This window comes from Neolamprologus multifasciatus, chromosome 3 (genome assembly GCF_963576455.1).
Source record: "Neolamprologus multifasciatus chromosome 3, fNeoMul1.2, whole genome shotgun sequence".
Classification (NCBI taxonomy): domain Eukaryota; kingdom Metazoa; phylum Chordata; class Actinopteri; order Cichliformes; family Cichlidae; genus Neolamprologus; species Neolamprologus multifasciatus.
The window spans coordinates 21,943,662-21,969,958 of record NC_140441.1 but is presented as its reverse complement, the minus strand read 5'-3'; the positions used below and the strand labels follow the sequence as shown (position 1 = coordinate 21,969,958).

The following is a 26,297-nucleotide window of genomic DNA, read 5'->3' as shown; positions in this document are numbered from 1 at the left end:
CACGTTAAACTCAGGTTTCATTATTCTACAAGCTGATGCTGAGGCCTGCATAGACTGAAATAGAAGTCTGCCTGAAGTCTGCTTAGAGGTGAAATCAAAATGTAAAAAAAAAAACACTTAGAAGAATAGCTCCATTTTGGAAGGAAACTAGCCTTTGTTTTCATTCTGTGTGAGAGTAAGATTAGAAGATGCTACTTATCTTTGTGCAATGCCATTGTTTTGTGGACTTCTATTTTAAAGCCCGAGTGTGGCATTTGGGCTGTTGCCATGTTGGTTTTGGAGCCAGAAGTGGCCGTACTTGAGCAAGAGGCTCCTGTGCAAAGTCATCAAATGAGGCTTGCTTGCTTCCAAGTAAGCTGCATCCCAATGGTGTGGTTGCATCACATGGACAGATACCAGCCGATGCATGACGACTATAGGAATTTAAAGGAATTGACTCACTTTTGGAGTCAGTCCTAAGTGAGATCTTAAGTTTTTAGAACTTCTGCTTTTGCTTCTTTTTTAAGCATCAAGTTTTGCTGCTTGCAGTAAAGGTCAAAAGTGGTCAATGTTTTTCTGTTTGGTGCTGAAGATATTAAGAAAATAATTTACTATTTCTTCTTCATTAACTTTAAACTAACTAACGTAAAGAAAGGTGGATTTTTTTTATAACTCTAGACAGAGCAAGACTTGCTTCTTCTTTGTTTCTGGCCTTCATGCTTTAAAGTTAAACCGATCAGCTGCAGCCATTAAACATCATTATCTGATTTGGGCTCTAAAGGAAATTACGTTAAGCTTCCAAAATGGCAAATTTAGTGCTTAGCAGGTACTTATATACTACTATGCTTATCTAATTAAGCACCTTGTTTAACATTCACACTCCAATGGAGGCATCAGGGGAAACTTGGGATTCTGCATCATCTGCAAGGATGCTTTGACATGCAAAACACCAACTTTAAAGTTAGCATAGAGCCCACTCTACCTCCTGAGCCATAGCCACCGAAAAACATGGTTAGAGATGCAATGAAGGCAATCCCTTAACTGCATGTGTGTTGCAGGCTACAGGGGCCACCTTTCCTCCTTTTCATACAACTCAGTATTAGGTTAGCATAGGATAGCTATAAGAAAGCAGCACAAATGATCCTATAACCTCTGAAGAAACTACAGATGTTTTCAATTAAGTTTTTTCTCTTTTTCTAGTTTTTATTTTAAGCCAGGAATGTCAAACTCATTTTACACTGAGGGCCACACACAGACTACTTTGATCTTTACCATGCCGGACCAACAAACTCCACTTTCTGTCATTGTAAAGACATTTAACTAAACATTTATTCCCTGAGATGTCTTGATATAAGAAAAAGAAGTGCAACTCAACAGTACATCTGAGTTTTTCTCAGTTCTGGTAGCTCATCACCCAGACTGTCCTGTAATTATAAAAGAGTTTTTGCTAACTCACATAAAATGTTTTTGGTTTTTTTGGTTTTTTATGCTGTGGAAACAATGAAGATTGTGAAAGAACAGGAGCTTTATTGTCATTGAATTGACTATATTATTTATTTAAACTGGTGTAGCATCAATGTTTGAATGCTGCAAAATCTATGAGAATACAATTAAAATGATTAAATAATTAAAATAGATAAATACAAAGGTTAATGCCCTCCTTCACATTCTCCAAAGCTGTCCCATGGGCTGGATAAGAGTCTTTGCCGGGCCTATTTTGGCCCACAGACCTTATGTTTGACACCCCTGTTTTAAGCTACATTAGTGCACTCATGGTGATGAAATGTCAGTGGTATTTATGTGCAGATTTAACTCCTGCTATGAACGTATCTTTTAAAAATTATGTTGTTAATACTTCTCCCCAATGCACAAAATGTCTAAAAGTGCTCCTTGTTGAGCTTCAGGGTGATGTTGTGTACTTAGTTAGATACTTTCTATTGTCTTATTCCCAAAGTGTTGTTAACATGACCCTTGACCTCAGCGCCAGTCACGGCTACGCTCGGTGGCAGGACATCCAGAATGATCCCCAGTTCGCCATCATCAACGAGCCTTTCAAGACGCAGGCAAATAAAGGCAACTTCCTGGAAATGAAGAACAAGTTCCTGGCTCGGCGCTTCAAGGTAAGATGGGTCACGAAAACCTTCACTTCTTGCGTTCAACATTAGACTCGCACATTTTATAAATGTCAGTTTCCTCCAAGCTTTCAAAGGGCTCACATGTTGAATACAAATGTTGCCTATTCATACCACGTATGCGGGAACGTGGTGTGCCGTGAACATGACAGCGGATGGTTTCAGTCGCTATAAAAAGCCTTGCGGTCCAGTGTCTTCGATCACTTGACTCGGTTGATGGTCGGATGACAGATGCCCCTAGACCCACATATTAGCTGAATGGTATTGCTGACCGCTGCATTTCTGGAAGAGCTCTCATCCTGTTTTTGAGCGGCGCACATGTTTCAGATCCTGCACTCAACATCCTCATTTGCTGCGTCGCATCGCTTTTTCTGCCTCAGCCTCGTCGTTTCTCATTTATTTTCTCGCTAAATTATTGTAGGCTTTCATGGGGGGGTGAACCTGCCATCGAGAATGCACAGGACAGCAGAAAATAAAACGATTTCTCATCACACTGTCTTAGTTGTAATTGGTTGTGTAACACGGCAGCTTTTGCAACGCGTTTACTACAAATAACCTTTTCCAGGACCCACACACAGATACCCATACACACATAAAGTAACACTCACGAAGCTGGATTACTCATGAGAGGCCTTTATTATTAGTAGGGTTGCTATGCCAACTAAGACATTGTTAAAATATAAGAAATTGGTAAGAAAATTGAGAAGATTTGTAGGTTTCAGTATAAATAGAGCAAAGGTCGTCTGTTTTGTCAGTTTTCTTATTGGCTAAGTGTGACGCTGGTGTGACACATCTTATTATTAGCAGTGTTTTTTCAATCAGGTGTGTGGTTATATACTTACTGTCAAATTACCCCAGTAAGTATAATGTGCTGATTCATTGAGTGTTTTCAATGCATAAAAGATGTGATATAAAATCTTTGTTTTCTCATCATTATCAGTCTTGATAGACTTTTCTCGTTTGATCTGGACACACTTTGTGTGATTATAGATAACTTTTGTTTAAGGATATTTATATCATACCTTTTAAAAAAACATGGTCTTTTAAATTACAAATAAATGTATTTTTATGTATTTTTTATGTTTAGAAACATATTTTGTTGAGTGTTGATGGCACATTGTTAATCGCAGCATTTCCACCATTAGGACAGGATGCAGTGTGTTCACCCTTTGCAAATGATTGAGCTCCTGATTAAGTTTTCCATTAATAAATTGGTTGATTGGTTTAAAATAGTCCCTCTCAGTTACCCGACTGATACAGTTTTTAAGGTTGATATTGGTACCGATATTTGGTGAGTTAAAAGTCTGATATTCCAGTATATATCGGCTGATTTTTTTTTTCCTTTTAGAGTTGAAAAATATAAACAGATTTCCCAAATATTTGTCATGTATAGTTACTTATTTACTGATTCACTGCCCGTTTCTGTTTGGCTCAGTTGCTCATTGATTGCAGCTTAACAGATACATGGGTTGCCAGTAGTGAAGCTGCAAAGTGCTCTCTAAAGGAAAAGCTACGCAACACCAACACTCATAGTCTTTGTATCATCTATTCTCTCCTTTTTAAATGTGCATTTATCTGCCATTATAAATGCCTTTTATAACGGCAGATAATATCAGCCTGCTGATAAACTGGTCCAGCTCCGATCTCGACAATGTCAGTTTGACCCAACAACAGTCCAACCCTCAAAATCACTTACATTAAATTAAGATTGTGATTTATAAATAAATAATGGAAGCAAATCTTTACATTTTTTTTATACACAAACAAAAACTTAAACAAGCAGTTTTTGCTCAGGTACTAGATCTGTTTCAGCCGTACTTTTACGGCCTGTTGTGTTGATTTTATAACCAAACTTTAGATTTGAAAAACTTTTTATATGATTTTGTTCAAAGATCTTTATTTGTAAATTATTTAAAGCTCCATTTAAGATAAACATACGATAAATGTAATAAAATGCACATATGGAACAAGAGTATAGAAGTTACTAACTTTAACTGTATACAGTGATGGTATCTAAATTGTAGCTGTGGTAAATTATTAATATCCAGACTGGGAGTGGAACTATTGTGTAAGAGAGCCCTGGAGGCATTGCAGACCAACTGAAGTGGCAAATTTTAGCGCTCTGTAATGTTGTAACTTGATATCTGTGTTGAAGTGCACTTCATCACAGCGCTGTCATTTTGGAGCCAATAGTGTGCAGGAAGGCCCAGAATACAGTGCAAACCACAATCAGTACAACTCTTAAATCACTTTTTTTTTTAATTACATGGTTTTTTAAATCATAGTAAAGCACATATACATGTTGCGGTTTCAATGACCTCGGATTCATAAACAGTCCTTTCTCTGCTCTTTCTCCATTGACCTCCTCCTGATCCATCATCCTCCAGCTGTTGGAGCAGGCGCTGGTGATAGAGGAGCAGTTGCGGCGGGCAGCTTACCTAAACATGACCCAGGATCCCAGCCACCCGGCCATGGCGCTCAATGCACGCTTTGCAGAGGTGGAGTGCCTGGCGGAGTCACACCAGCACCTCAGCAAGGAGTCTCTGGCAGGAAACAAGCCAGCCAACGCTGTCCTGCACAAAGGTCAGGAGCGATCGGATGAAAGGCACCGAGAGTTGCGAGGAAATTGTTTGGTGTTGTTCAGCGAACCAAATCTAACACAAACGTTTGTGTCGGGGAAGAAGATCTGTGCAGAGGCACGCAGACGGATTCAGAGAAAGCAGGGAAGATTGTCAGGCAGATAATCAGAGGGGGATAAAAGATACTCATCGGCGTATCTCGCAGCAGCTGTTGTGCAATCTTTTCCTGCTGAGTTGACCGTATCGCTCTGCCTGGAGCTGACTTCAAAAAAACGGCAGGCAGATAAGCTTACACAATGATAAGTGATCGCTCCAAACATTTCCTCGCTGGCTCCTTAGCAAGCCCATCCATGTTTATATCGCACTGTCGACAGAATAACACGCTCAGCACACTGCTGGTCTTGTTCTCGTCTCGTACGTCTTAACAGACCCGAACGCAATGAAGGCGAAAACTTTTTTTTTTTTTATCAGCAGCGCTGCGGACGGTGATTAATTACTTGTTAGGGTGCGATGACAGAGAGGGCAGATACTGGAGGATGGGAACTGTAATCTCTTACAAAAACAGCATCAACAATGTGCTATTTAAACATTTATTCTCAGCATTTGAGGAAAGAAAAGCAACAGCTTGTTGAAATAAAGCTGCTTAAGCAGACTATTTATAGTCTTGACCTTCATAGCACAGAAGCAGCCTCGGATGTGAAACACCTGAACTGCCACCTTCCAAAAAAAGCACATTTCTTCATATTAATTGAAGATTTTGAGCAAACTAAATAACAATGAGAAGCTGAAGCACCTGGTCGGTGGCTCTTCTTATTGTGGTCTTCTTATTGTGGTCTTCTTATTGTTGTTGTCATTGCAGTGTTGAACCAGTTGGAGGAGCTGCTGAGCGACATGAAGGCCGACGTGACTCGGCTACCGGCCACGCTGTCCAGAGTCCCACCCATCGCCGCCCGCCTGCAGATGTCAGAGAGGAGCATCCTCAGCCGACTGGCCAGCAAGGGCACAGAGACGCACACCCCCCCGGTCAGCACATCAGGCTGCCTCTAAATACAGCACACACACACACACACACACACACACAAACACTGACAGGTTGAAACCTGCTCGAGCTTTGCCAGCCCTCAGTGGAAAAATAATAGATGGAAGACATCCAATGAAAACATAGAGCCCATTATCCTCACCCACCTGTACTTTTTAACTCCACAGCTGCTTACTCTGCACTTTTTATTTTGGTCACCTTGCACGACTCAAAAGGGGGTTCGTTTTATTTTTTGATTTTCTTAAAATCACCACGTGCAGAATTTCTAAAGAAAACCTTTTTTTTTGTCTTTCCCACGGTCTCTCTCCACAGCCCATACCTCCAGGACCCTACGCAACCCCTCAGAACTACGGAGCCCCCTTCACACCCGCGCCCCCGAGCGCCCTACACATGGGAGGGGCCAATTACAGTCAGATGCCACCTGGATCATTCATATCAGGTCAGTGTTTGAGGCGCCGCTGACACTGTAGCAGCTGTAAAGCACCAAAGTGTGTACTTAATGTGACAGTAAGAAAAAAAAAAGCTTTGTCAGCAGAAAATGCAGTTTGTGAACGTATGAGAGACAAACAGGTGAGTAACTGAGTAATAATCGAACATCTGGAGGCATTAGGGCTTCAGTAATTATAGCGCAGAAGAAGAAGCTTGTTTGATCTGTCTGACACTTGGCAAGCTGATGATATTTACTCAGATTTATGCTTCTCTGCGGAGGTGTTGTTGCTGTGTCAGTGCAGCTCTGCCTCTGGCTCAGGAACTGATTCTTATCACAGCACGTGATTTAAGGATGTTTAAGGACAAAGCAGCGCCGCAGCGTCAGTTTAAGGGTTCTTTAGAGTCATTTTGTGCATTAATTCTGTATCTGAAGTGGCCGTAGTCATGTTTGTTTTTGTTTTTCGTTAACGTGCTGATAATGGACAGCGGTGGAGATGGTTTTGCTGGCTCAGGCGCAACATTCAGTTTGTCTTAGTAATTTCCCATCGATTTTTCCACATAAAAATTCAGTCTGCTCATCGGGAGGAGCTCTCATCAACCTGTGGGAAGCCGTGGTGCTGTTTTTAATTTTTTTTATTTCTGGGTCTGGATCCAGTCTGAGAAAATTACTCTGGTGATGTCAAAGGGATCATTGTGGTCGGGGTTGTGCAAATTCACACTTCGCGCAGGTTTAAAATGAGCTGAGAGTTTATGGTCGCAGGTAACTCATTGCTGTTGAGCTTCTCAGAGTTGATCATTTTCAGTCAAATCTCCTCCTGCCGCTCCGAGCTGCTCTGAGTCATTGTCTGAATGAATGACTGCAAATGCTGCTTTACACTCACAGACAGTTATCTTTTAAAAGCCAAGAAAAACAACCACCATGCACGTCTCATGAAGCAGAACTCAAAACAAATCTGTTAACCAGTGTCATTTGTAAACAGATCTGTTCGCTCTGGTGGCTCCTTTTGTGTTTTTTACCTTACTTACTCATAATTTTCTTGTTATCAGCAGCCGCACGCTGATATTTCTCACGACTCCACCTTGGTTTCAAATTCTAAATTCTGTTCTCGATGTGGCCAAAGTTCTGATTTTGTTTTCAGGCTCGGAGCAGGCACCGTTTGCAAAATCTACAGATTCGTAAAAACGTGCCAACGAGCTGTATTGAGCGCATACACTTTATGGCATCTAGTTACTCAGTCATGCCAAACATTCACTGAAAACTAGTGCACTTTTATACACCAGCTGCTCTTGGCCTGAGGAGAGCTGATTTAATGCCAGGTTCAGACTACATGATATCGCTGCGATCGTGGGCCGATCCAGACGATGTGGGCCGTCTGTTCGCCTACGGACTAAAAACGGGGCTCCATGCCTGACAGCCTCCTGTAGTGTCTCACTAGCATGTTAAAAATGTGTTGGTGTCATCCACAACAGTTCCCTTCGGTTCAGATTGCTTTTTCCAGCTGTCGAGATATTTTTTTCTACCGCTGAGCTCTGTACAGCTGTAATCATGACAATGCAAAAGAGGAATTATGTTGCCGGTGTGGTCAGAACTCAATATTATAATGACTGCTTCAGCTGCCATCTTCTGTTCCTTTTCCTTTCCTTGCTATCCTGGAAATTACAAGCTAGCACCTCTTTACACACATGTTTTGATGGATGACAAGCGTGACTCAGAGGGTGCAGTCTGTCATGTCTGTCAGTCATAAAGTGGCAAGATTTTATGCCTCTGTGTAATCTGACACAGCGATCAGCGTGACAGACAACTATCTTTTAGTCTCAGCTCGCTTCAAAATAGAAAGCAAAGAGAAAGTGCTTTCAAGAGTTCTTGAAAGCTATAGTAATTAACCAGGCATGAAGGGTATAATGAAAAGATGGTACTGTGTTGCATTATGGAAAATGCTTCACCCATGCTACTGATTACTAGTGGGTAAATCTCAGAATCTGCTGCAACAGTTTTTAGCATTCTTATTTTTGCTAAACTGCATCACTAACTGGGTTTAGTCTTTACGCTACAGTCACACTGAGGAATGAATGATTGTAATTGCTTTCAGTCTTGTTGCTGCTTCAAAGATGGGGACCTGGGCTTTTGCTACTTGCAGTCAGTTGCTATCCTCAGAGAAACTTTAGTGAGTCAGGCAGCAATAAAACAGAAAGAAAACCAAATCAGTTTGCATTGGTTTGTGATTAAATTGGATTAAGTTGACAGTTACATTCAGCCTGTTTGTGGTAATATGATCATTAACGGTGGAAACAGGGAACATTGCAAATCTGTTGCAGTCTGCATACTCAGAAATTCACATCAACTACTGACATCCAAAGAGAAATTCAGACATTTCTCCACAGATAGTGACATAGTTACTGCAGAACAGCAGTTTAACTGTAAAATATCACAGGTGCTCAGAAAGGCTTTCTTTTATATAGGAATATAAGTACTATGCAGATGCGTTGAGTCAAGTCCCCTATTGCAAAGAGATGCGTTGCACACGAGTTGCACTTATCAGTGCAGACTGACTCAGGTTGATGTCTTGCTGGCAAACCTCCAATCTGTTTGAGTCAGGCTGCAATTGTTTGGAGACAGGTTGCCTCCAACCAGGCATCCTGTGCAATCGCCTTACAATTGAAAGTTGTTGCCCTGAGGTTAGTCTGTTGGTAGTTGCTTCTACTTCTAACGAGTTTCCAGATGTGAAAAAAAAATTAAATCCAATCACTGGGCAACCGCTGACTTTTCCTAGGCTCAAGGAGGTTGCTGTCATATTTTTTTCTCTAGCGTGACTGAGCCATTCATTTTCACTGTTTAATGTCCTCCTTGTTTTTATACCATCTGCTCTGGCAAAAGAAACCTGTGAGAAAACAGAAGCAGACAAATCCCACCGGTCACACTTTTTATAGTTTCATATTTGAAAGGGTGCGCGCCAACTCCAGCCTCCGAGACACCCCGACAGAGAAGCCCAGATCTGGCCGCAGAGATCAGAACTTGATTACTTGGCAACGTGCGCCGTTGATGGACAAAACCGGTCCAAAGTGCTGCTCCTATTTTTAAAGATGTCATTTGAGGAATTCCAGCTATATATGGTTATGTTGTTGTGGAAAAAGATTAGGCAAAAGAAAACGGAAAAATATTACAGAGGCCTCGCTGAAATGAGCGTGCCTGGGGAGTCGGGTATTTCAGGATGTCTTTGCATTACGCGTAGATTTCGGATCATTGCTCGAGTCTTGGGTTTCATTTTAATGCCGTGTCGTGTGACTGAAAGAGCTACCTGATGGCTTCTAAAGCAGCACCCTTTTAGGCACTCTGAACAGTCACTTTATCTCCCCCCCCACCCCTAAGCAGGTTTAGTTGTGAAACCTTAAAAATCCAGAAAGGAGTCCATATCGGAAAAAAACATCTGCAGCAGAGCTTTCTGATGTGGCTGCCAGATAGACACCTGAAATAGACATTACCCAAATCAAACACGAGCGTGCTGCGCTGCTATATTAAGGCGTTCTCATCTCTTAACATGTCCGGCCTCGAAACCTCAATACTCAGCTCAGCACTTATGGGATCTAATGACACATTGTGCAACGATAAAGCACAGTCGGAGCGCTATCAAACCTGCCCCAAGGAGCCTGTTTATTTTCTCTTGTTGGGTCCTGCTGTGGCTCCTATTACTTATTGAGTTAACGGCTTAAGAATTAAAAAAGCAGAGAAAAAGAAAAATCGATTTTATTTTGACTTCTTGTCCGGCTCTCCTCGTCTGCAGTCTGTCAGGGCTCGCTGGCAGTTTTTCCAGCATGTATTTTCTCGTAATTAGTTTGGTAACAGCATGTGCTCTCCAGACGCGCTCTCTGCTCTGCATGTGCATTCGTGTTTGGAGATGTTTAGATAGCGGCAATGTGGCAGAGATAACTGGTAAAACCTGATATTCCCCAATAGCTTTAGCTCTAAAAACCGCAATAGCCAGCTTTCTCTCTCTCTCTCTCTCTCCAAGTGCTTCTCCTGTCCCTCTCTCTTGGTGTATCTTGATTTTTTTTTCTTTTTTTTGTAATTGCAGACTGAGACATCTGTCAAAAGCATTGCTTTTTCGAGAGCCAGGGCCTATCTCTGAAAATGTCATTATGCTCAGGCTGTCTGGGTTCGGGCCGTGCCAAGAAAACATTCGGACTTTCTACCAAGGTATTTTGAGAGGGACCAAAGCCGCACGAGTTTGGTTGTTTAAACCTCGTGTTGTGACTTGTGAACTGGCAGTGGGCTGGGCCGAGCACCGGCTGCTTCAGAAATAGTCACACGCGTGCTGTGTTGCTTCGTGGGTTTTTTTTTTTTTGCTCACTGGGGGCCTTTTCGTGGCGAGACTGCAGCTGAAGCTGAGCGTGGGCCTGGGGGCTGCTGTCTCGAGCACCGCAGCGGGGCACAAGCATGCAGCAAATGAGACCACATTTACGGTCTTGATTGGGGTTGCGCTGCGTAGTGACCTTTTTAGATTGAGCCCGAAAGGGGGTGGGGGGAGGGAAAAAAAGTGAGCTGGAGGAATGGACGGAGTTAAAATAACAATTCTCTGATTCTGCGACCCCCCCCCCCCCCCCCCCTCCATTAACAGCGCACTTCTCCAAGAGAAGCTCCCACACTTGAGTACACAAAACATGTCCAAAAATACTCGGGCTGTGGCGCTTTAAGTGCACATCTACTACTTTAGCTGCACTCTGTGAACCACGCAACAAAACGTAACAATGCTCTGATGAAGGATTGTTTGGTGCTGTCTCACACGTGGCAGTCTGTCAGCATTTGCACAATAACTCGAGTTGCATTCTGGAGAGCCTGTTTCTGCCATCAGGACGCTACACATCTGTGCTAGAAGGAGTCCCACACATTAGACCAGACTTCATCCTTTAGAGGCGTAAACATTAAACAGATGGAGTGGAGCACGCGTGTCTGCAAGTACCCATCCTGCTAAAGTGTCCTTGAGCAGGACACTGAACCTCAGCTCCCTCCACCCCTCCACCACTCCAGCTTCGGTAGCTCTCCCCTGACCTCCGACCTCCCCCCCCACAGAGAGGAGGGAGGCAAACTAAAAGAGCAAATCCCTACAGGGTCCAGTTAAGTGTCACATTATCCTTCTCCCCTCTCCAAGCCTCCACTACAGTCTGCCGCTTGTCTGCCCCCACAGAAGCCGCCGCCGCTGCTGGGGCCACCGGGGGAGCCGCTGGTGGAGCCACCGGAGGGCCAACCGCTGCCAGCGTTTGCCAGAAGACCAAGGAGCACGATGTGGTGCAGCGGCAGCGTGTGGTGGACCTTTGGAAGGACGGAAAGTCAGAGGGGGCCATCGGGCAGGAGCTGAGGATGCCTAAATCCACGGTGCACAGTATCATCGTCAAGTACCGCCTCAGCAACACAGTGGAGAACCTGCCGCGCAACGGGCGACCAAAGAAACCCTGAGAGGCAAAAGCGGGGAGGTGAACACTAAAACAATAAAAACAGGGCGACGTTTGGATGGAAAAACAATCGTGGAATGTAACAAAAATGAGACGAGAAGCCGAATGCATGAGAGCGTTTCCAAAAAGGATCCAAGGATAGAGCACTTTGACACAGCTGGAATGTGAGGGATATAAAGGGAGAAGAAAAGCTCGCTGGATGGATTGAATAAGGATGGGAGGCAGAAAGGAAAAAAAACAAAACAAGCGGACATGAAATGTGAAAAGAAAAGTAGCGGCGGCACTTTGATCCACTAAAGAAAACAAGCAATCAACTGCATAAGGAGTGAGTCCAAAATAAAAAGGGAGAGGTGAAAATCTGGCCTTGAGATCAAGCACTAATGATGCCCGGGGGGTGGTGGGGGCAGAGACAAAAAGAGAGAGTACTTATCTGGAACAAACTAACCTTACTTTGAAGGCCTTGGCCAAAAAGAAGGGGGGTGGGATTGGGACAGCTGCTTAATGCAATCACAGGTTTTCAAAAACTCTAAATTAGACGCCGAATAAAAAAAACAATGCAACAAATGAGGATCTTTTTTTCTTTTAATTCCTCCTTATACAGACTCCTTTAGCTCTTCTATTTCTCCCTCTGAGACAAAAAAAAGATTTCCCTCCGGATCAATTTTTCATCCGCCGGCTGACTGAACAAGGCTGTCCCCTCGATCTGACCCCGTACTCCCTCATTCCTCCGCAGTCTTCAACTCCTCCATCTCTCTTTCTCAGTCGAACACGCTCAGATATGCATATATATTACACGCTCTGGAACTCGCACACAACCTGTAAAACCTGCAAACAAGTGAATTTATCTGCTGAGTATAGGCAGATGAAACCCAAACTCAAAATAGAGCGAAGGAGATAAAGTGGACCGAGATTATCTTGCAAAGAAAAAACAACAAAAACGAGGGGCGAAAGTTTAAAAAAAGAAGAAGAAAAACGTTTTCTAAGTATAAAACACGACTTCCCATGGACTCTCTTGCCCTCTCTCGCATTCCTGAGTCCAAACAAGAAGCATAGATGTAAAAACTGAGACGATGCCTTTGTCCAGCGGTTGGCAGCTCTAAACCAATCTGATGGACAGCAAAGACATGTACTGTATTAGAAAGCATACTTACTGTTGCACCCGTTTTCTTTGGGGGGGGGAGTAGGGGGGGTCACTTGAAGGGGAATGTCACTCTAATGAAGTACTTACATTTCCTGTTTTTAAGCCTAATCACTGAAAAGTACAAAAAAATCATAATTTATGAGCGGCTCTTCCCAAAAGATGAAGACTGTAATCTGTCATCGAAGGAAAAAGGGAGACTCTCTTTGAAGCCGTTTATTTCTTTTTTTGTTCTTTGAGTTTCCTCGCTGTGACAGCGTGATGGATTCCACGCTGGAAAATGTCCCCTGAACCCCGAGAAAATAAAACACTCTGGACCGTGTCATCGTTTTTCCAGCTTGGTGTGCGCGCTGTGTGGCGTCCTAGAGATGAACCATTCTGCCTCGTATCTAAAAGGAAAAAGCAATGAATTTGGATTGCTTTCAGCTAAAACTGAGTGATATTTCCCTTTGAGTCTAAAGGACTTAATGACCGGAGAAGTGTGGTAGCAGTGCGGCCTGCAATGAGAATGTCGTGCATGTCTGTAGGTTAAGAAATGAGTGTGAATGTGTGTGATTTGTGCCAACTGTTTGAGATGCCTGTTTGATGTCCGTACGACTTTGGATACCTTACTAGAAATATTAAAGTATTTTGTTCAAATATGTTTTTCTGCTCTTAGAAAATAAGCTAAACATCTTAGATCAGTCAGTATATACCTTAAAGTCTGTTAACCTGATTGCAATTCAGTCTAAAATAAGCAAAACTATGACTTGAAGCTCTCGTTGGTATTTTCTATCTAAAGAAAAGATGGCATTAATATGTTGTACGTGTGAAGTGCACACATATCGTCCGGCTCAGCAGTCGGGAGTATTTTAGCACCTTTTGGTTTAGCTCTGTTTTGGTTCACTGACTGCTCTCAAGACTGTTTCCAGCTGCAGGCAGCTGTTTTCAGAGAAAATAAATACAATATATGCATCCTGCCCATCCCCGGGAGCAGCGAGTGATCGTGGTGGAGCACCAAAACAGAGCTAAAATGACAGAATAGTGCACTTACAATGTCTTCACCGCTGAGGGACATTTTCCATAATTTCACAACTTTGTAGCTCAAGACTTCATGTTTACAGGAGTGGATGCATTTTAAAGCTAATAAAACAGCTAAGCTATCGTTAGTCATGAGCTGATTTTTATGAGACTGCATTTTAGGAAACATGTTCCTCCGGGTGCCCGACCGATATATAGGATCAACACCGATACTAATGTCTGTGATGTAAAAATCCGATATATCGGCTGATTTATTTACACGAAACATGAACAGGTTTCACTCACACTAGTTATTTATTTACGCTCTGCCCGAAGTCTGCTCAGATCCGCTGGTTGTTGTTTGTAGCGTTCTGAAAACCTATCCGGTCGTTAAGTGATGACGTGACGAATCCTACTTCCGGGCCTAAAGTAGTCTGCGTTTAATATGGCTTTTGTGTTGTTAACATGTTTAATGTTTTGTATTTTCTTCTATTTAATCTCAAAAAGCTCCTAAAACAGTCAGTGATCACTGTTGACCTCCCTCGGCTTTTATTACCGCTAATCATTTATTTAAGCTCAGTTTTTAAAACCTTAGGATGTAACTACAGCCCAGCCCATGCAGCAGTATATGAATGACTAACCTCGTATTGTGGATGGATTATCTCAGTTGTTCTCCTGGCTGAAGTTTGGTCCTTTTACAGCATCCTGCTATGCGATTACATTTGTTCCTGACCACCGAGAACACTCACGTTAACTTTTATCGAGTGGAAAAAAAGTTAGCTTGTTTATATTATGCTAACATAGCTGTGTCGCTAGCGGTCACGTGGCACATCATTATATACCAGCTAGCCAAACTTCAGTAACCCTACAAACGTCACTGCTGTTTAGTTTTCTGTCTTCATTTATGTTGGAAGTGATAACAGAGCTGTACGTTTTAATTTGTTTCCAAAACCCCGCAGTCAGGACATGCTATATTGTATTTAGATAGAAGCTAGCGAGCTAACTTCCTGCTAACTTCTAACTCCGTTAAATGTCATAAATTCCATTTTCATGGATGCCTGGATGTTAAACTCAATTGTTACACCTGGTAGAGCAGAACGCTGATCATTTTATTAAAGATGAAAGACTTTAGACAGTTTTTCAACTCTCAGTAATGCCATAGTGATCGTTTGATATATGGACCTGCAGCGGAGGTCCATATATCAAACGACACGGCAGGCCCAGACACGGCTAGTGACGTCAGACTTAACGACCGAATTGCCAAAAGGAATGTTGCAGAAGGCGCTCTGGTGGGAAAACTATGCAACGTCAATGATGGTTAATGATGGTTCTTCCATTTCTTTTTTTAAATTTATCAGCCGTTATAAATGCCAATATCGTTCAATTGTCAATTAGCTAATATCGGCTGATGATATCTTAACACAGATTGCGCCCGTGAGCAGCTGAAGCCTGCTCACATGTGGTTAATCATTAAAATCTGGACAAGCAAACTACAAATGAAGGCCAGAAAACTTCCAGTATCAAATATCTTCTACCTTGGAAAGAATCTATATCTTAACACAAATATGTGTTTGCAGACATTAGGCTGCTGTCTATATTAACAGTCAGATAACATGGCAGTCACATTAATTTGAATGGACTGATTCTTATATAGCACTTTTCTGCTCTATTTGTATTCACACAACCTCTTTTTTGTACATCTAAGCGCTTTGTAGCCAACATATTTACACTCTGATGAATACATCAGGAGCAACTTGAGGTTCAGTATTTTGCCCGAGGAATCGAACCAACAGCTTTCCCATTAGTAGATGACCTGCTCTACCTCCTTGTCACAGCCACCTCAGGTTTAGAAATTATTTGTCAGGCTTCAGGTATTAGTAAGACTGGGAATAGAAAAAGATTCAGGGTCACGAAGGGTACGCAAAGAATAATTTACCAATATGTAATCTTTATTTCCTGACAGTTTTCTGGAGTGGGGATGTCCTTTCTCTAGCCTATAAATAAAACCACTCACAGTTTCAGAGCTTGATTTTAGGATTTGTACCTCCAGCTAAAGCATAGTCTTCATTCTCAGTTGATTTTGAACCTCCTGCAACATGCACGTCTTTCTTTTCCTCTCTTTCTCTCTCTCAGTTGGACGGGCTCTATAGATTTCTAAAAAACAAGCCCGTGTTTTGTTTTGTTTTTCTTCTTTTTTTACTTCCTGAAAAGTTGACAGTTTAGAGACACAGGGTTGTTCTTGGTGAGAGGTTTTTGCATTGATGCACTCACGCAAAGCTTTTCAGCGAGGGGGAAAAAAATGCTGCTTTTCTTGCCAACCTGGCAGCATTCACTTCTATCAAAGAGTAGGCAGGACCTACAAGGGAGAGACACAGACTGACATGTTGGCCAGGAATCATTTTTACTGCCTTTTAGATTTCAGATGCTCCATCCAGCTCAGTCCAGAGTTTCAGGCTGAGGAGAAGATGGCTTTTCTGAGAGCATGCACACAACGCTGGGGGGGGGGGGGGCTGGGAAGGGGAGGAGCTTGAGTAGATAGAGGTGAAGTACTTTGAGTGAGTTACTTTGGCAGCAGAAAGACATGTACACTGTTGCAGACATCGCAGAGGGAATCTTTATCTGGTATAGTACAAGTGCTTCATTGAATTTCTCCTCCTGTTTTATCTCCACTCCTTCTTTACCTTGAATGCCTTTTTTGGGCCCTGCTGAAGAGGTGCTGTGGGTTTGTGAGGGTTCAGAGCCAGGGTCCTTAATCTTTAGAACTGAGTTCCATTTTTCAGCAGGTGAAATCTGAAATGTTGTTGTTGGGTAGACCTTTTTTCAAATTAAAGATTCAGATGTCGAGCATTTAATTACCTTTAATGGTTATATTTAATGACTTTCCTTTACCTTTTTTTGGCAGCATTATCTCACAGTGATTATTTTCACACTTATAAAATCTGACATAAATTCCACTAGTGCGACCAGGCGCAGCTTTCAGCATTTACCAGCAAAGCTCAAAATCAAAAACAGCAACAACAAAAAAGGACTTTGGGACATCCATGTGTTTTGGGTTTATGTGACTAATTAATAGTAAAGATTTCCCTTTCCCTTCCCTTGCTTTTTTGCCATGGGAGTGCTTTTAATGTGAAAGAGCGCCAGCAGGAAGCGAAGAGTAAACAGCCAGCAGTGAGGGTGTTCTCACCGAGATAAAATCAGAAACAACAAGCATTGGTCCATTCCTGTGAGTCCCTGGTGTCCAAACATGGTGCAACTCTGCCACGAGGTGCACTCATTAAGTACCGATTTCTAAAAAAAACAATAACCAGAGTTGTTGTTCTGATTTGATGACTCCTTCATTAAAGATTATGAATTGAAGATTTTTAAGGCGTACTGTGATTTGCTGTAAGAACATTAAAGAGAGAGTGTTTTCTCATTATTTTAACAGTCTTCTGTCTTCTGCAGCTTTTCTTTTTTTATGCAACTCCTCATTTCTCCTGCTCTTTCACCCAGTCTTTACCTCGATTTGTTTTGGTTCTTATCAGATTTTGCTTGCCCCACACACTAACTCTCTACTGGCTCATTCTCTTGATCTCCTCTGTTGGCCTCCACTGGCGAAATGCCATACGTTTCCCCATAAGTGGTCCCCCCCTCTGGTTTCAGACAGACGCACACGGCTTCAACGCCCCCCCGCCTCCACCCCTACCAAACGTCTTCACTTCAATACACTTCGTATGACATCTTTGATCTGCACAGGGGTGTTATGACACTTCTTTCCCTGTGGCGCGAGTCGGACCTCTTTTGGTCCATTCTTGGCCTTGTTTCGAAAGGAGCGCTAAACTCCCCATTGTACTCCCAGAGCAGATTCATTATGGCACGCAAATGTGGGAAGCACAGATCCTTTTGCTGGCCAGCTGTGCAAAGAACTTAATTTTTATGCGTGCGTGTGTGTGTGCATCTGTGTCCTTGTGTGACCGTGTGCGTGCTTGCGGATAAAGTGTGTGTTTACTCATTGCTGGCCTCACTCTGTCCAGGTTAATAGTTATGCATTCTGAGGTTTGGTCAATATTGTAAACAAACTTGATACTGGATATGTAATATGATATATTGATGTACTGTATTATGCAAGTTTTCTCATTAAAAGTATTAAAAATCACACTTGGGTGGGACTTATTCACCAAAAAATAGAATGAAAATTGCTGTTTGTAAGATTTTGAATTGAACCATATTGCAAAGTATTGACTTATACACACTCACCACACATCATTAAGTACAGCTTACTTAATGGGTTGGACACCCTTTAGCCTTCAGAGCTGCTTTAATTCTTTGTGGCACAGTTTCAACAAGGTGCTGGAAACATCCGTCAGAGATTTTGGTGTTTAAATGATGCTCAGTTGGTACTACGGCACCGATCTGGATCGCTGATTCAAGGCTGATTCAATGTTGCAGCAGAAATTGAGACTCAGTTTTGTGTCCTTAGTAGAGAGGAGTTGTATTAGATTTGTCCTTCTCGGCACCTTCGTTGTATCAAGTGGTCATTTGAGTTAGGTTGCCTTCCTATCAGCTCAAAGCAGTCTGGCCATTCTCCTCTGAACTCTGACGTCAACAAGATATTTTCAACCAGAGAACTGTAGAAAGCACCTACCTGGGGGTTTTCTCTGTATTATTGCAGGGTCTTTAGCTTACCTTAAAAAGCCTTGTACGAGTTATAAAAACCTAAACCGACTTCACAGTTGGCATAAAGAGGGAACCATCCATAGAGAGCAAAACTGTGGATTGCATTGCACTGTGTCAGTCCCAAAACATCCTTTATAATGGTGTTGAGTTTGTCCAGGAACTGCAGTTTTTGGCACTTTGGTGTCGGCGTTGCACGCTTTGTTTATAATGTGGAAGTTTCTCCCTTGGCTCGGAGGCACCCACCACAACTCCCCTCTTAATGATTTGGAAGAGCAGTGCCCTCTTACTGTTTTTGTGTCGAAAAGACATATCGCTCTCTTTCTCCAACAGCCCTGCATCCAGAATGCACTTTTAACCCAAATCACAGTGATTTATTGAAGGTCAAACCTGTCGACACTTTCAATAACACAAGTATCTGCTTTTCTTTTTCTGCTTCGAGTTAGGAACGAGCACAAGGCTTCGAGTCAGATGTATCCGTCACAGAAAAGACTTTTCATGCCGAATTGCTTAAACTGAACTCGTGTCTCTTTCTCCCCCCACCGTCACCATCCGGCAGTGCTGAACGGGCCTCCCATGTCTGTAAAGAAGGAGCGGGAAGCAGAGCTGCTAGTCAACCGGCGGGAGCAGCGCAGCGGAGAGGTCATCTGTATCGACGACTAAACCACGCATACACGCTCACACTCACACACTGAAACCTGTCTGCTGCAAAGACACCTTTGATTTCTCTCCTAGAAAGTTCTGGCGGTGAAACCAGCGTCGCTGAGCTCCACATCACAATGTAATTGACTGACTGAGGGTGAACTTGTTGACCTGCTAGTGATTGTAGTTCCTTTCTTTGACACATACGCACGCATACACGCAGAAGTCCTCGAAAATGTTACTCTGCTGGCTGGTACTCCCTAAAAAGCTCAAGTCACACACAGACACACACATGCAGAGGACATTAGCACTCACGCACATGTGCACTTACTGTCCACGGACATACACCGACAGTGCACGCAGTCCAACTTGTCTCAAAAAACTTCCTGTGACCTTTTCTTGTCTGCCTCAAACCATTATACTCCTCATAAACGGCCTCCTCGCAGCGGCCTCCTCCTCCTCCTCCTTTAGGGATGCTTCTAACCTCACACAAATGCAAGCATAAACACACACACACATGCACGCAAACACAACGCTAAACCCACCTCAATCCTAGAAACCTTTTTAGATTTCTCAAGTAGACCATGTAACCTTCTTCTTCCTCCTCCTCCTCCCCTTCTGCTCCTATAACCCACGACAGGAAGCTGCATGTGAAACTAAACTCATTTCTGCCATTGCACTCCATCTGCCCCCCCCCACCCCCCTCCTGAAGCATGCTCTAATCACAATAATGCTGTCTCGTGAGAAAGGAAGAAATATATATATATATACGTCAAGCTGTGCCTACAGTCGTTTTAATACTGTTTCTAACTCTCAGAGAAAGGCTGAATCTCCGATGTCTCAGTCCAAGCAGCTCCAAGCACAGCTCCGGCTTCTTCTTCTTTCATTTTTTGTTTTGTTTTTTTTAACCTTCACTTTGTTTCGATGGTACATGTTCCGATAAAACACACGCAGAAAGGTATGATGCATATATTCAGGACTCGTCTGACCACAAAGTATTTCCCGCTTCCCCTCGTTCCTGGTTTATGTACAGAGCTTTGAGGTATTTGGGGGGTTTGTTCCAGAAAAAGGTTTTTCAGAAACCTCCTATGAATGTTTATAACCTTTCATAAGCAAGTCAGTGTTATTAAATCCTATCGACCACCCTCAGCACTCCTCCCTCCTTTCCTTCCCTCCCCGTGCCCCCTTCCCCCCTTAAATCAACCCTTTTTTTTCTTTATTTTTTTCATTTCCAAGTTTCTTTTTTCTTTCTACAAAATCCTGTGATATACAGTAATTTACATATTTAAACAGCTCATTCGTGTTCTCTTGTGTTTTCACTCTCGCGATTATGAGTATTGTCGTTGTCAATGTTGCTGTTGTTCTCGCCGTTGCTATTTGAGAAAGAGCTTCTACCAAAAGACATTTTTTGTAACAAGAAACTATGAAAAACAACACAGTATGTGCGACACACGGTGCACCTCTTCGCCATGTTTGTCCGATGATTACGAAAGACTGTAAACGAAGAAGTTGAGCTAACTTCAGAAGTAGATATATTACATGAAAACTTTTTTTTTTCCTGCCCTCTCGCTTCCATTTTAGATTTGGGGCTTGCAAATGACGTACGTGTATAGAAAACGGGACATGTGTAACCCTAAATGCTTCTATGAGCAAAATGAAAATGCATACTATCTAACTCTAGGAAAAATACAGTCATGCTGAAAAATTCCACTTAATATACCGCATCATTTAATAAAAAGCCTTAATAAAGAAATGTAAAGTCATTAAAATGAATTAAGAACCTGATGTCAACCTGTTAATCCTACAACATCCTGTCTTTTACGTTAAAAAGCCAAAAAAACAAACAAAAAATCATGGTAGCCAGGAGTTCATTTATCCCATACATTTAACTCTTCCCAGGAAGTAGTCAGAGTCCATTTTACAAATGTTTTGCAACCCCTGAACTAAAATGTTACATCACATCAAGCACTTAGTTCATTTTTTCTGGTTTTACTTTGTCCTCTTTCCAAAACTTTGTGTTGATTTCTGGGTATTTTGTGTCACTGTGTATGTAGTTGGTGCCGATTAAATGATGAATGGCAGTGAAAACATTTCAACGATGATGCATCTCCTCGTTTTTTTTTCTTTCTTTCTTTCCTTTTTTGTTTTGTTTGTAATAAAACTGAATGAAATGATTAAACAATTCTCTCTGTGGACTTCATTGAGTAAAAAGCGCTTTGAGGCAACTGTTGTTGTGATTTGGCTCGATATGAATAAAACTGAATTGAATTGAAAGGATGATTGAAAGTTCTGTGAAAAACTAAGGAACTAAGCCAGTACATAGCAGCCAGGTGTTGATAATTAAATGCACTTGAATAGTTGTGATATAAAAGCTGAAGTTTTGACAGTTTACTGGTCTGAAACATTCAGCTGCGTCAAGAAAATCAATAAATAAATGCCACGGTCTTACAAGAGTGACCATCCCAGTAAGTTCACCTTAATCTCAGATGGTGCAGTGCTCAAAGAAACTGTAAAAACAACTCAGGAGCTCCATCTCAGGCTCTACAGGCCTCAGTTAACATGCGAAATGTTAACTGAGAACCATGAATTTCACACCCGAGCCTCAACTCTCGCGGCCCGGCACCAAACGACTCACGGACCAGTACCAGTGCGTGGCTTAGGGGTTGGGGCCCGCTCTACAAAATGCTTTGTTTAGATAAATTAGTGAAACAAATGATCGTCTGTCGTATCGTGTCTTGTGATTCATCATCCTCTTTATTGCACAAGGGTGTAACCATCAGCATCCTTGCATCTGTACACTGCCGGATATTTCATTTTGTACAAATCCGGCCAACTCTTTCAAGTTTGGGGGGGGGGGGGGGGGAGGGAGGTCGTCCTGACCAGATGCAGCTTTCTGCACCATGTTTTCAACCTGTTTTCAACCTATGACCACAATGTCTCAGTGTCTCTTTCTTGAAATTTTCATTTTATTCTGAAAACAATATTTTTTATTTTTGAGGAGGGGGGGCTAAATGTGGCCCTAATACTCTTTTCGTAATAAAGTTACAATGAACAGACAAGACCAAAGTGCAGATGTTTGGCTTAATGCACAGTGCTTGGAGAAAATCAAACACAACATAGCAGCACAAAGCAACTGTCAGCACGGTGGTAGAGAGGTGACAGTCTGGCCTTTCTCTGCAGACACAGTCCCTGGGCACCTTGCAATCACCGAGTCAATCATGAACTCCTCTGGAGACCAAAGTATATGTGAGGACATGTAAGCCTATCTGACTGACAGCTAAAGCTTGGCAGAAACTGGTTGTGCAACAGCACATCAACAAATCTACAACAGAATGTGAAGGTGTTGCAATTGTCCTGTCCCATCTTGTGTTTCTTGTGAATTTTGGTGCTCTTAATACAATTCAGCCTCTCCAGTGGTCCTCTGCTCTCATGGGCGAACTCAGACTATTGTTGTCTCATAATTGTACTCTTTGTTCTGCCCTGTGGCATCAGTGAGCTTTGAGTACTATTATGTGGACCAGTACCAGTTTCTGCAATGCTACTTTTGACTGGTGTGGCTTCCATCTCACAGAAAAAGCAGAAAAAAGCCTTTTGCTGTCTGCAGTCTAAGATGATGAAGTTGGCTTCTTTCTGCTAGACTACAAACTCCATGCCACTCCAACAGGGACCTTGCTGTCCTCATGGAGCTGTAAACCTTCAGTCTTTTCTCACAGCAAGCAAAACTATTTTAGTCAAAATAATTGGCTTTATTACATTGGTATATTTTAGAGAAAGAGAGATACTAACATATGAAATAGCATCATCATATTTTCGTTGATGCAGTATTTTGAATGGAATCAGTGAAAACAAATCACTGAGTTTTATTTTTTCATCGAGTAGAAAAAAATAAAAGAGGAGTCAGTATCTAAATGTGCAAACATTAGCTATATTAAGTTTCATGTAGAAGGCAGTGAAGTGAGCAAGTTGCATTTTAAAGCTCTTAAATGTCATTTCTTCTCAGTTTTTAAATACCACAGTCATGATCACTTAATTTGTGTGAATACCACCTAACACCCAATTGTCTTAGTCGCTCTGCTCTGATGTGGATGCTGCAAGAGTCGGGAAGCTCTGAGGACGCCGCGCTGATTCAGTGTCTCCCCTCCCCAGGCCCCTCTGCCTCCCACACGCACACATGCACAGCAACCTTGAGGAGCAGATGACTGGTAATTCACAATGACTAAAAGGTGAAGAGTCACCCTGCTCTGCTATTCAGAACAGACTGCTGCCGCTCACAGACGAGCGTTTACTGTTATAGGAGCTTTGCACTCCCTAATAGGAGAGTTTGGAGATGATTTCAGCTCCCATGAGGTACACACTGGGAAGCCCTCTGCAGATAGCTCTACATCTCAGGTGAATACTCTTCAGTACTGTTCGTGTATTTTTGCATTTATATCTTGGGCTTGTAGATGTTTTTGTTTTTAACGCTCATCAGTGTGGTCAATCGAGTCAGAACCCATCTTTTTACATTTGATGTCGATGTAGTGATGTCTACCGTATTTAGTTTTCTTCTGTACATTACTTTGTAATCAGTATCTTGAAAGCCCAAAATGTATTAATATATTTATTAATTGCCAAAATAATTTAATATCTGCTTTCCTGCTATTAACAATTGGTTATTTGTTTCCATTAATATAAATATGACATATGCAACAAAAGTGAAAGTATGCCACAATACAATATCACATCTACACAATAATAATAAACAATAAAATGAGACATACTGGTGAAATACAAACTTCTAATAAAAATTAATCCTGAGCTGAAGCAACAAGCTCACTTACTTTATATGACAAGGTGTCCATAAGCAAAAAGACTGACATATTTTACTATTTATTGGTGAGGTGCAACAAACTGTAAAAACTGCTGGTCCCATCAAGCAGACAAGGAGTAACATAATAATTTTCGAAAACTTGTTTCAGAGCTGAGCCAGAAGGTCAAACTTTACTGGTCAATTTACAGTTATGAGCTTTGAGTAAGTGACCAAAGAGGCAAAATCATGGATACACAGCCAACCTATATTTTTTTCAGACATCTCGGGTAGATCCACAATACATATCATCTTGAGTGTCTTTGCTGATTACATTGGCTGATTACATTACTGATCACAGACAGATAAGCATGACAGGCGTGTGGATGAGGGCTCCGCCCAGAGGTGGAACTCAGTGGAAACGTGGAAAAAACACAGCCACTCTCCTGGACCATGACACCAAGTCACCTTCCTCTTGGGGTTGATCGACCCACGTTGCCCCTGAGCCCTGGGAGGTAAGCTTGACTGCTCTTAACTTCCTCTGGTACTCCTCCATATTTCTCATTTCTGCCTGGATCATGGTTTTCCTCTTTGTTAAGTTAAACTTTTCCAGATTTTTGGAAGCATGTGATGCCCAGACTTCATCCTGCACAGGGTGCTCGAATAAAGTTGGATTTTAAAGATTCCTTTCTCTTGGACCAGTGATTTAGAGTCCTTCCACTCTTGTCCTAATGTAGTTTTTAACCTACTTCTCTGACCTTGTTGTCTCTTGAATCTCTGAAGATGAAGGCAACCCTGGATTTGTCACTTTGAACTCTGCAATTAGAGATGACAGAGTAGTTGTAGTTGCCCAGATGTAGAGCCCGACTGGAGAAAAACTTGGAACCAGCTTCTTAGGTGCTCAATGATCTTCCTTTCCACTCCTTCCACTGCTGTAAGCTGGACTTTATACACTATCAGAAACCACATCAACCTTGGAAGCAAGCCTCATTGGTACAACCATGTCTGAAACTTCCCCAGGAGCCCAGATTTATCAGTAGTCTTCAACCACCCCTATGCTTTCTCTTCAGTATTGTGGATGTTGCTGCTGTCCCTTAGTCATTGTAGTCTCTGTTGCCACCTCATCAAGCTTGGTTAGGACCAATTTTGCCTGCACATGGGAAGATGTTGTGATTATAAGGTCATCCACGAAGTCCTTTATCGCTGGTTATCAGATGCTTCAGTTCTTCGCTGAGTCTCTGGTTACATTTTCCGCTGCTGTCATCATGAGGTTCATACCAGGATGATAGGCTGGGGGAGACTGCATAACCAGTGACAATCGTTTTCTCGTGGTGCTGCCACTGGGTGATGTAGTTTGTGGTCTTGAAGCGGAGCTTGATCCCTCGCAGGTAGCTACAGATCATTCCCTTGATGCGGTCTGGGACGTGGTAATACTTTATGGCTATTCTGACGAGATTGTGAGGAATGTCTACAAAGTCCAGCCAGACTACTGTCAGGTTGCTTTTCTTTGACCTGGCTTTGTGTGTCATCTGGCCTAGGACTCCTCTGTGTTCCAGGCATCCGTGAAGCATGGAATGCCTCTCTTTTGAATCAAGTGTTCACATATCCATTTTCCATCATGTATGGAGTCATTCTCCTCTCCAATATTCAAGGCTGAGCAGGATAATGGTTCTAAATTGGCTTATGCGTTGTTAGCTGTTTTATGCTTCCCATTAACCTATTTTTGAGTCTCTTTCTTAAAAGAAATTGAGCCTTTCAAAAACAGTAAGGAAGGTTTATTTCAAAGTGTGAACAAAGTGTGTGGAAACTTAACAATGTTTAGGCAATGCATACATCATCATTTTACAGAGAACGTCTTCACAACATTACAGAATTTTCCGAGATGGCGATAAACTTTGACATTTAGAGAAAAAGGAATTGGGGCAGGGAAGTGTTCATGTGTGTGTGTTGTGTGTGTGTTTGTGGTGGCGGGGGTGGGATGAGGCATGTTTTTCCTCAAAGACTTTAAGCTATGTGGTTCAGGTTCAGATTCAGGAAGTGAAAATTTAGAGGGTTGTTGGTGTGTGGGTGTGTGTGTGTGTGTGTGTGTAGTCTGATTGGTGCTGACAGGGAAGTATGAGGTGCACAGGGATGTGGAGGGGGTGGTGGTGACTGAGACATAAAGAGGAAAGAGGAAAATGATGAGGAAATCAAACAGGATATATCGTCTGAACTGCAGAATCGGACGTTTTTTTCCATTTGAAAACATAAATGTTTGGTTCCAATTAAAAACGCTGCGATCGCTGCAGTAAAGTGCTGAGGAGAAACCAATGTGGTCCATCCACAAAAACTACTTATAAACAAGAGTGGGAGTGCAGAAACCCACGGCTAGAAATACACACTGTTTGCATCGTAGCAAGGAATATTACAGAAACCAGCAGCGTATGAGAGAATGGAAGGAGTTATATTTCCAGAATGATATAAAAGTAAAACAAAC

General features: G+C 42.3%; 1 protein-coding gene across 5 annotated transcripts in view; it reads left to right on the top strand.

Moving 5' to 3' along the window:
- chd3 (chromodomain helicase DNA binding protein 3) overlaps positions 1–26,297 on the top strand; it is a 63,851-nt gene extending 37,554 nt beyond the window's left edge. For 3 of the 5 annotated variants that reach the window (XM_085138792.1, XM_085138786.1, XM_085138773.1), the window contains exons 37-41: positions 1,967–2,099; positions 4,499–4,694; positions 5,550–5,713; positions 6,042–6,168; positions 11,339–17,021. In XM_085138792.1, coding sequence (XP_084994918.1) covers positions 1,967–2,099; positions 4,499–4,694; positions 5,550–5,713; positions 6,042–6,168; positions 11,339–11,607 — 889 coding nt within the window. In that variant the 3' untranslated portion in view covers positions 11,608–17,021. Of the gene's footprint in view, positions 1–1,966; positions 2,100–4,498; positions 4,695–5,549; positions 5,714–6,041; positions 6,169–11,338; positions 17,022–18,952 lie in introns of those variants that run through there. The other 2 variants (XR_014870376.1, XM_085138801.1) reach the window with 2 other exon arrangements.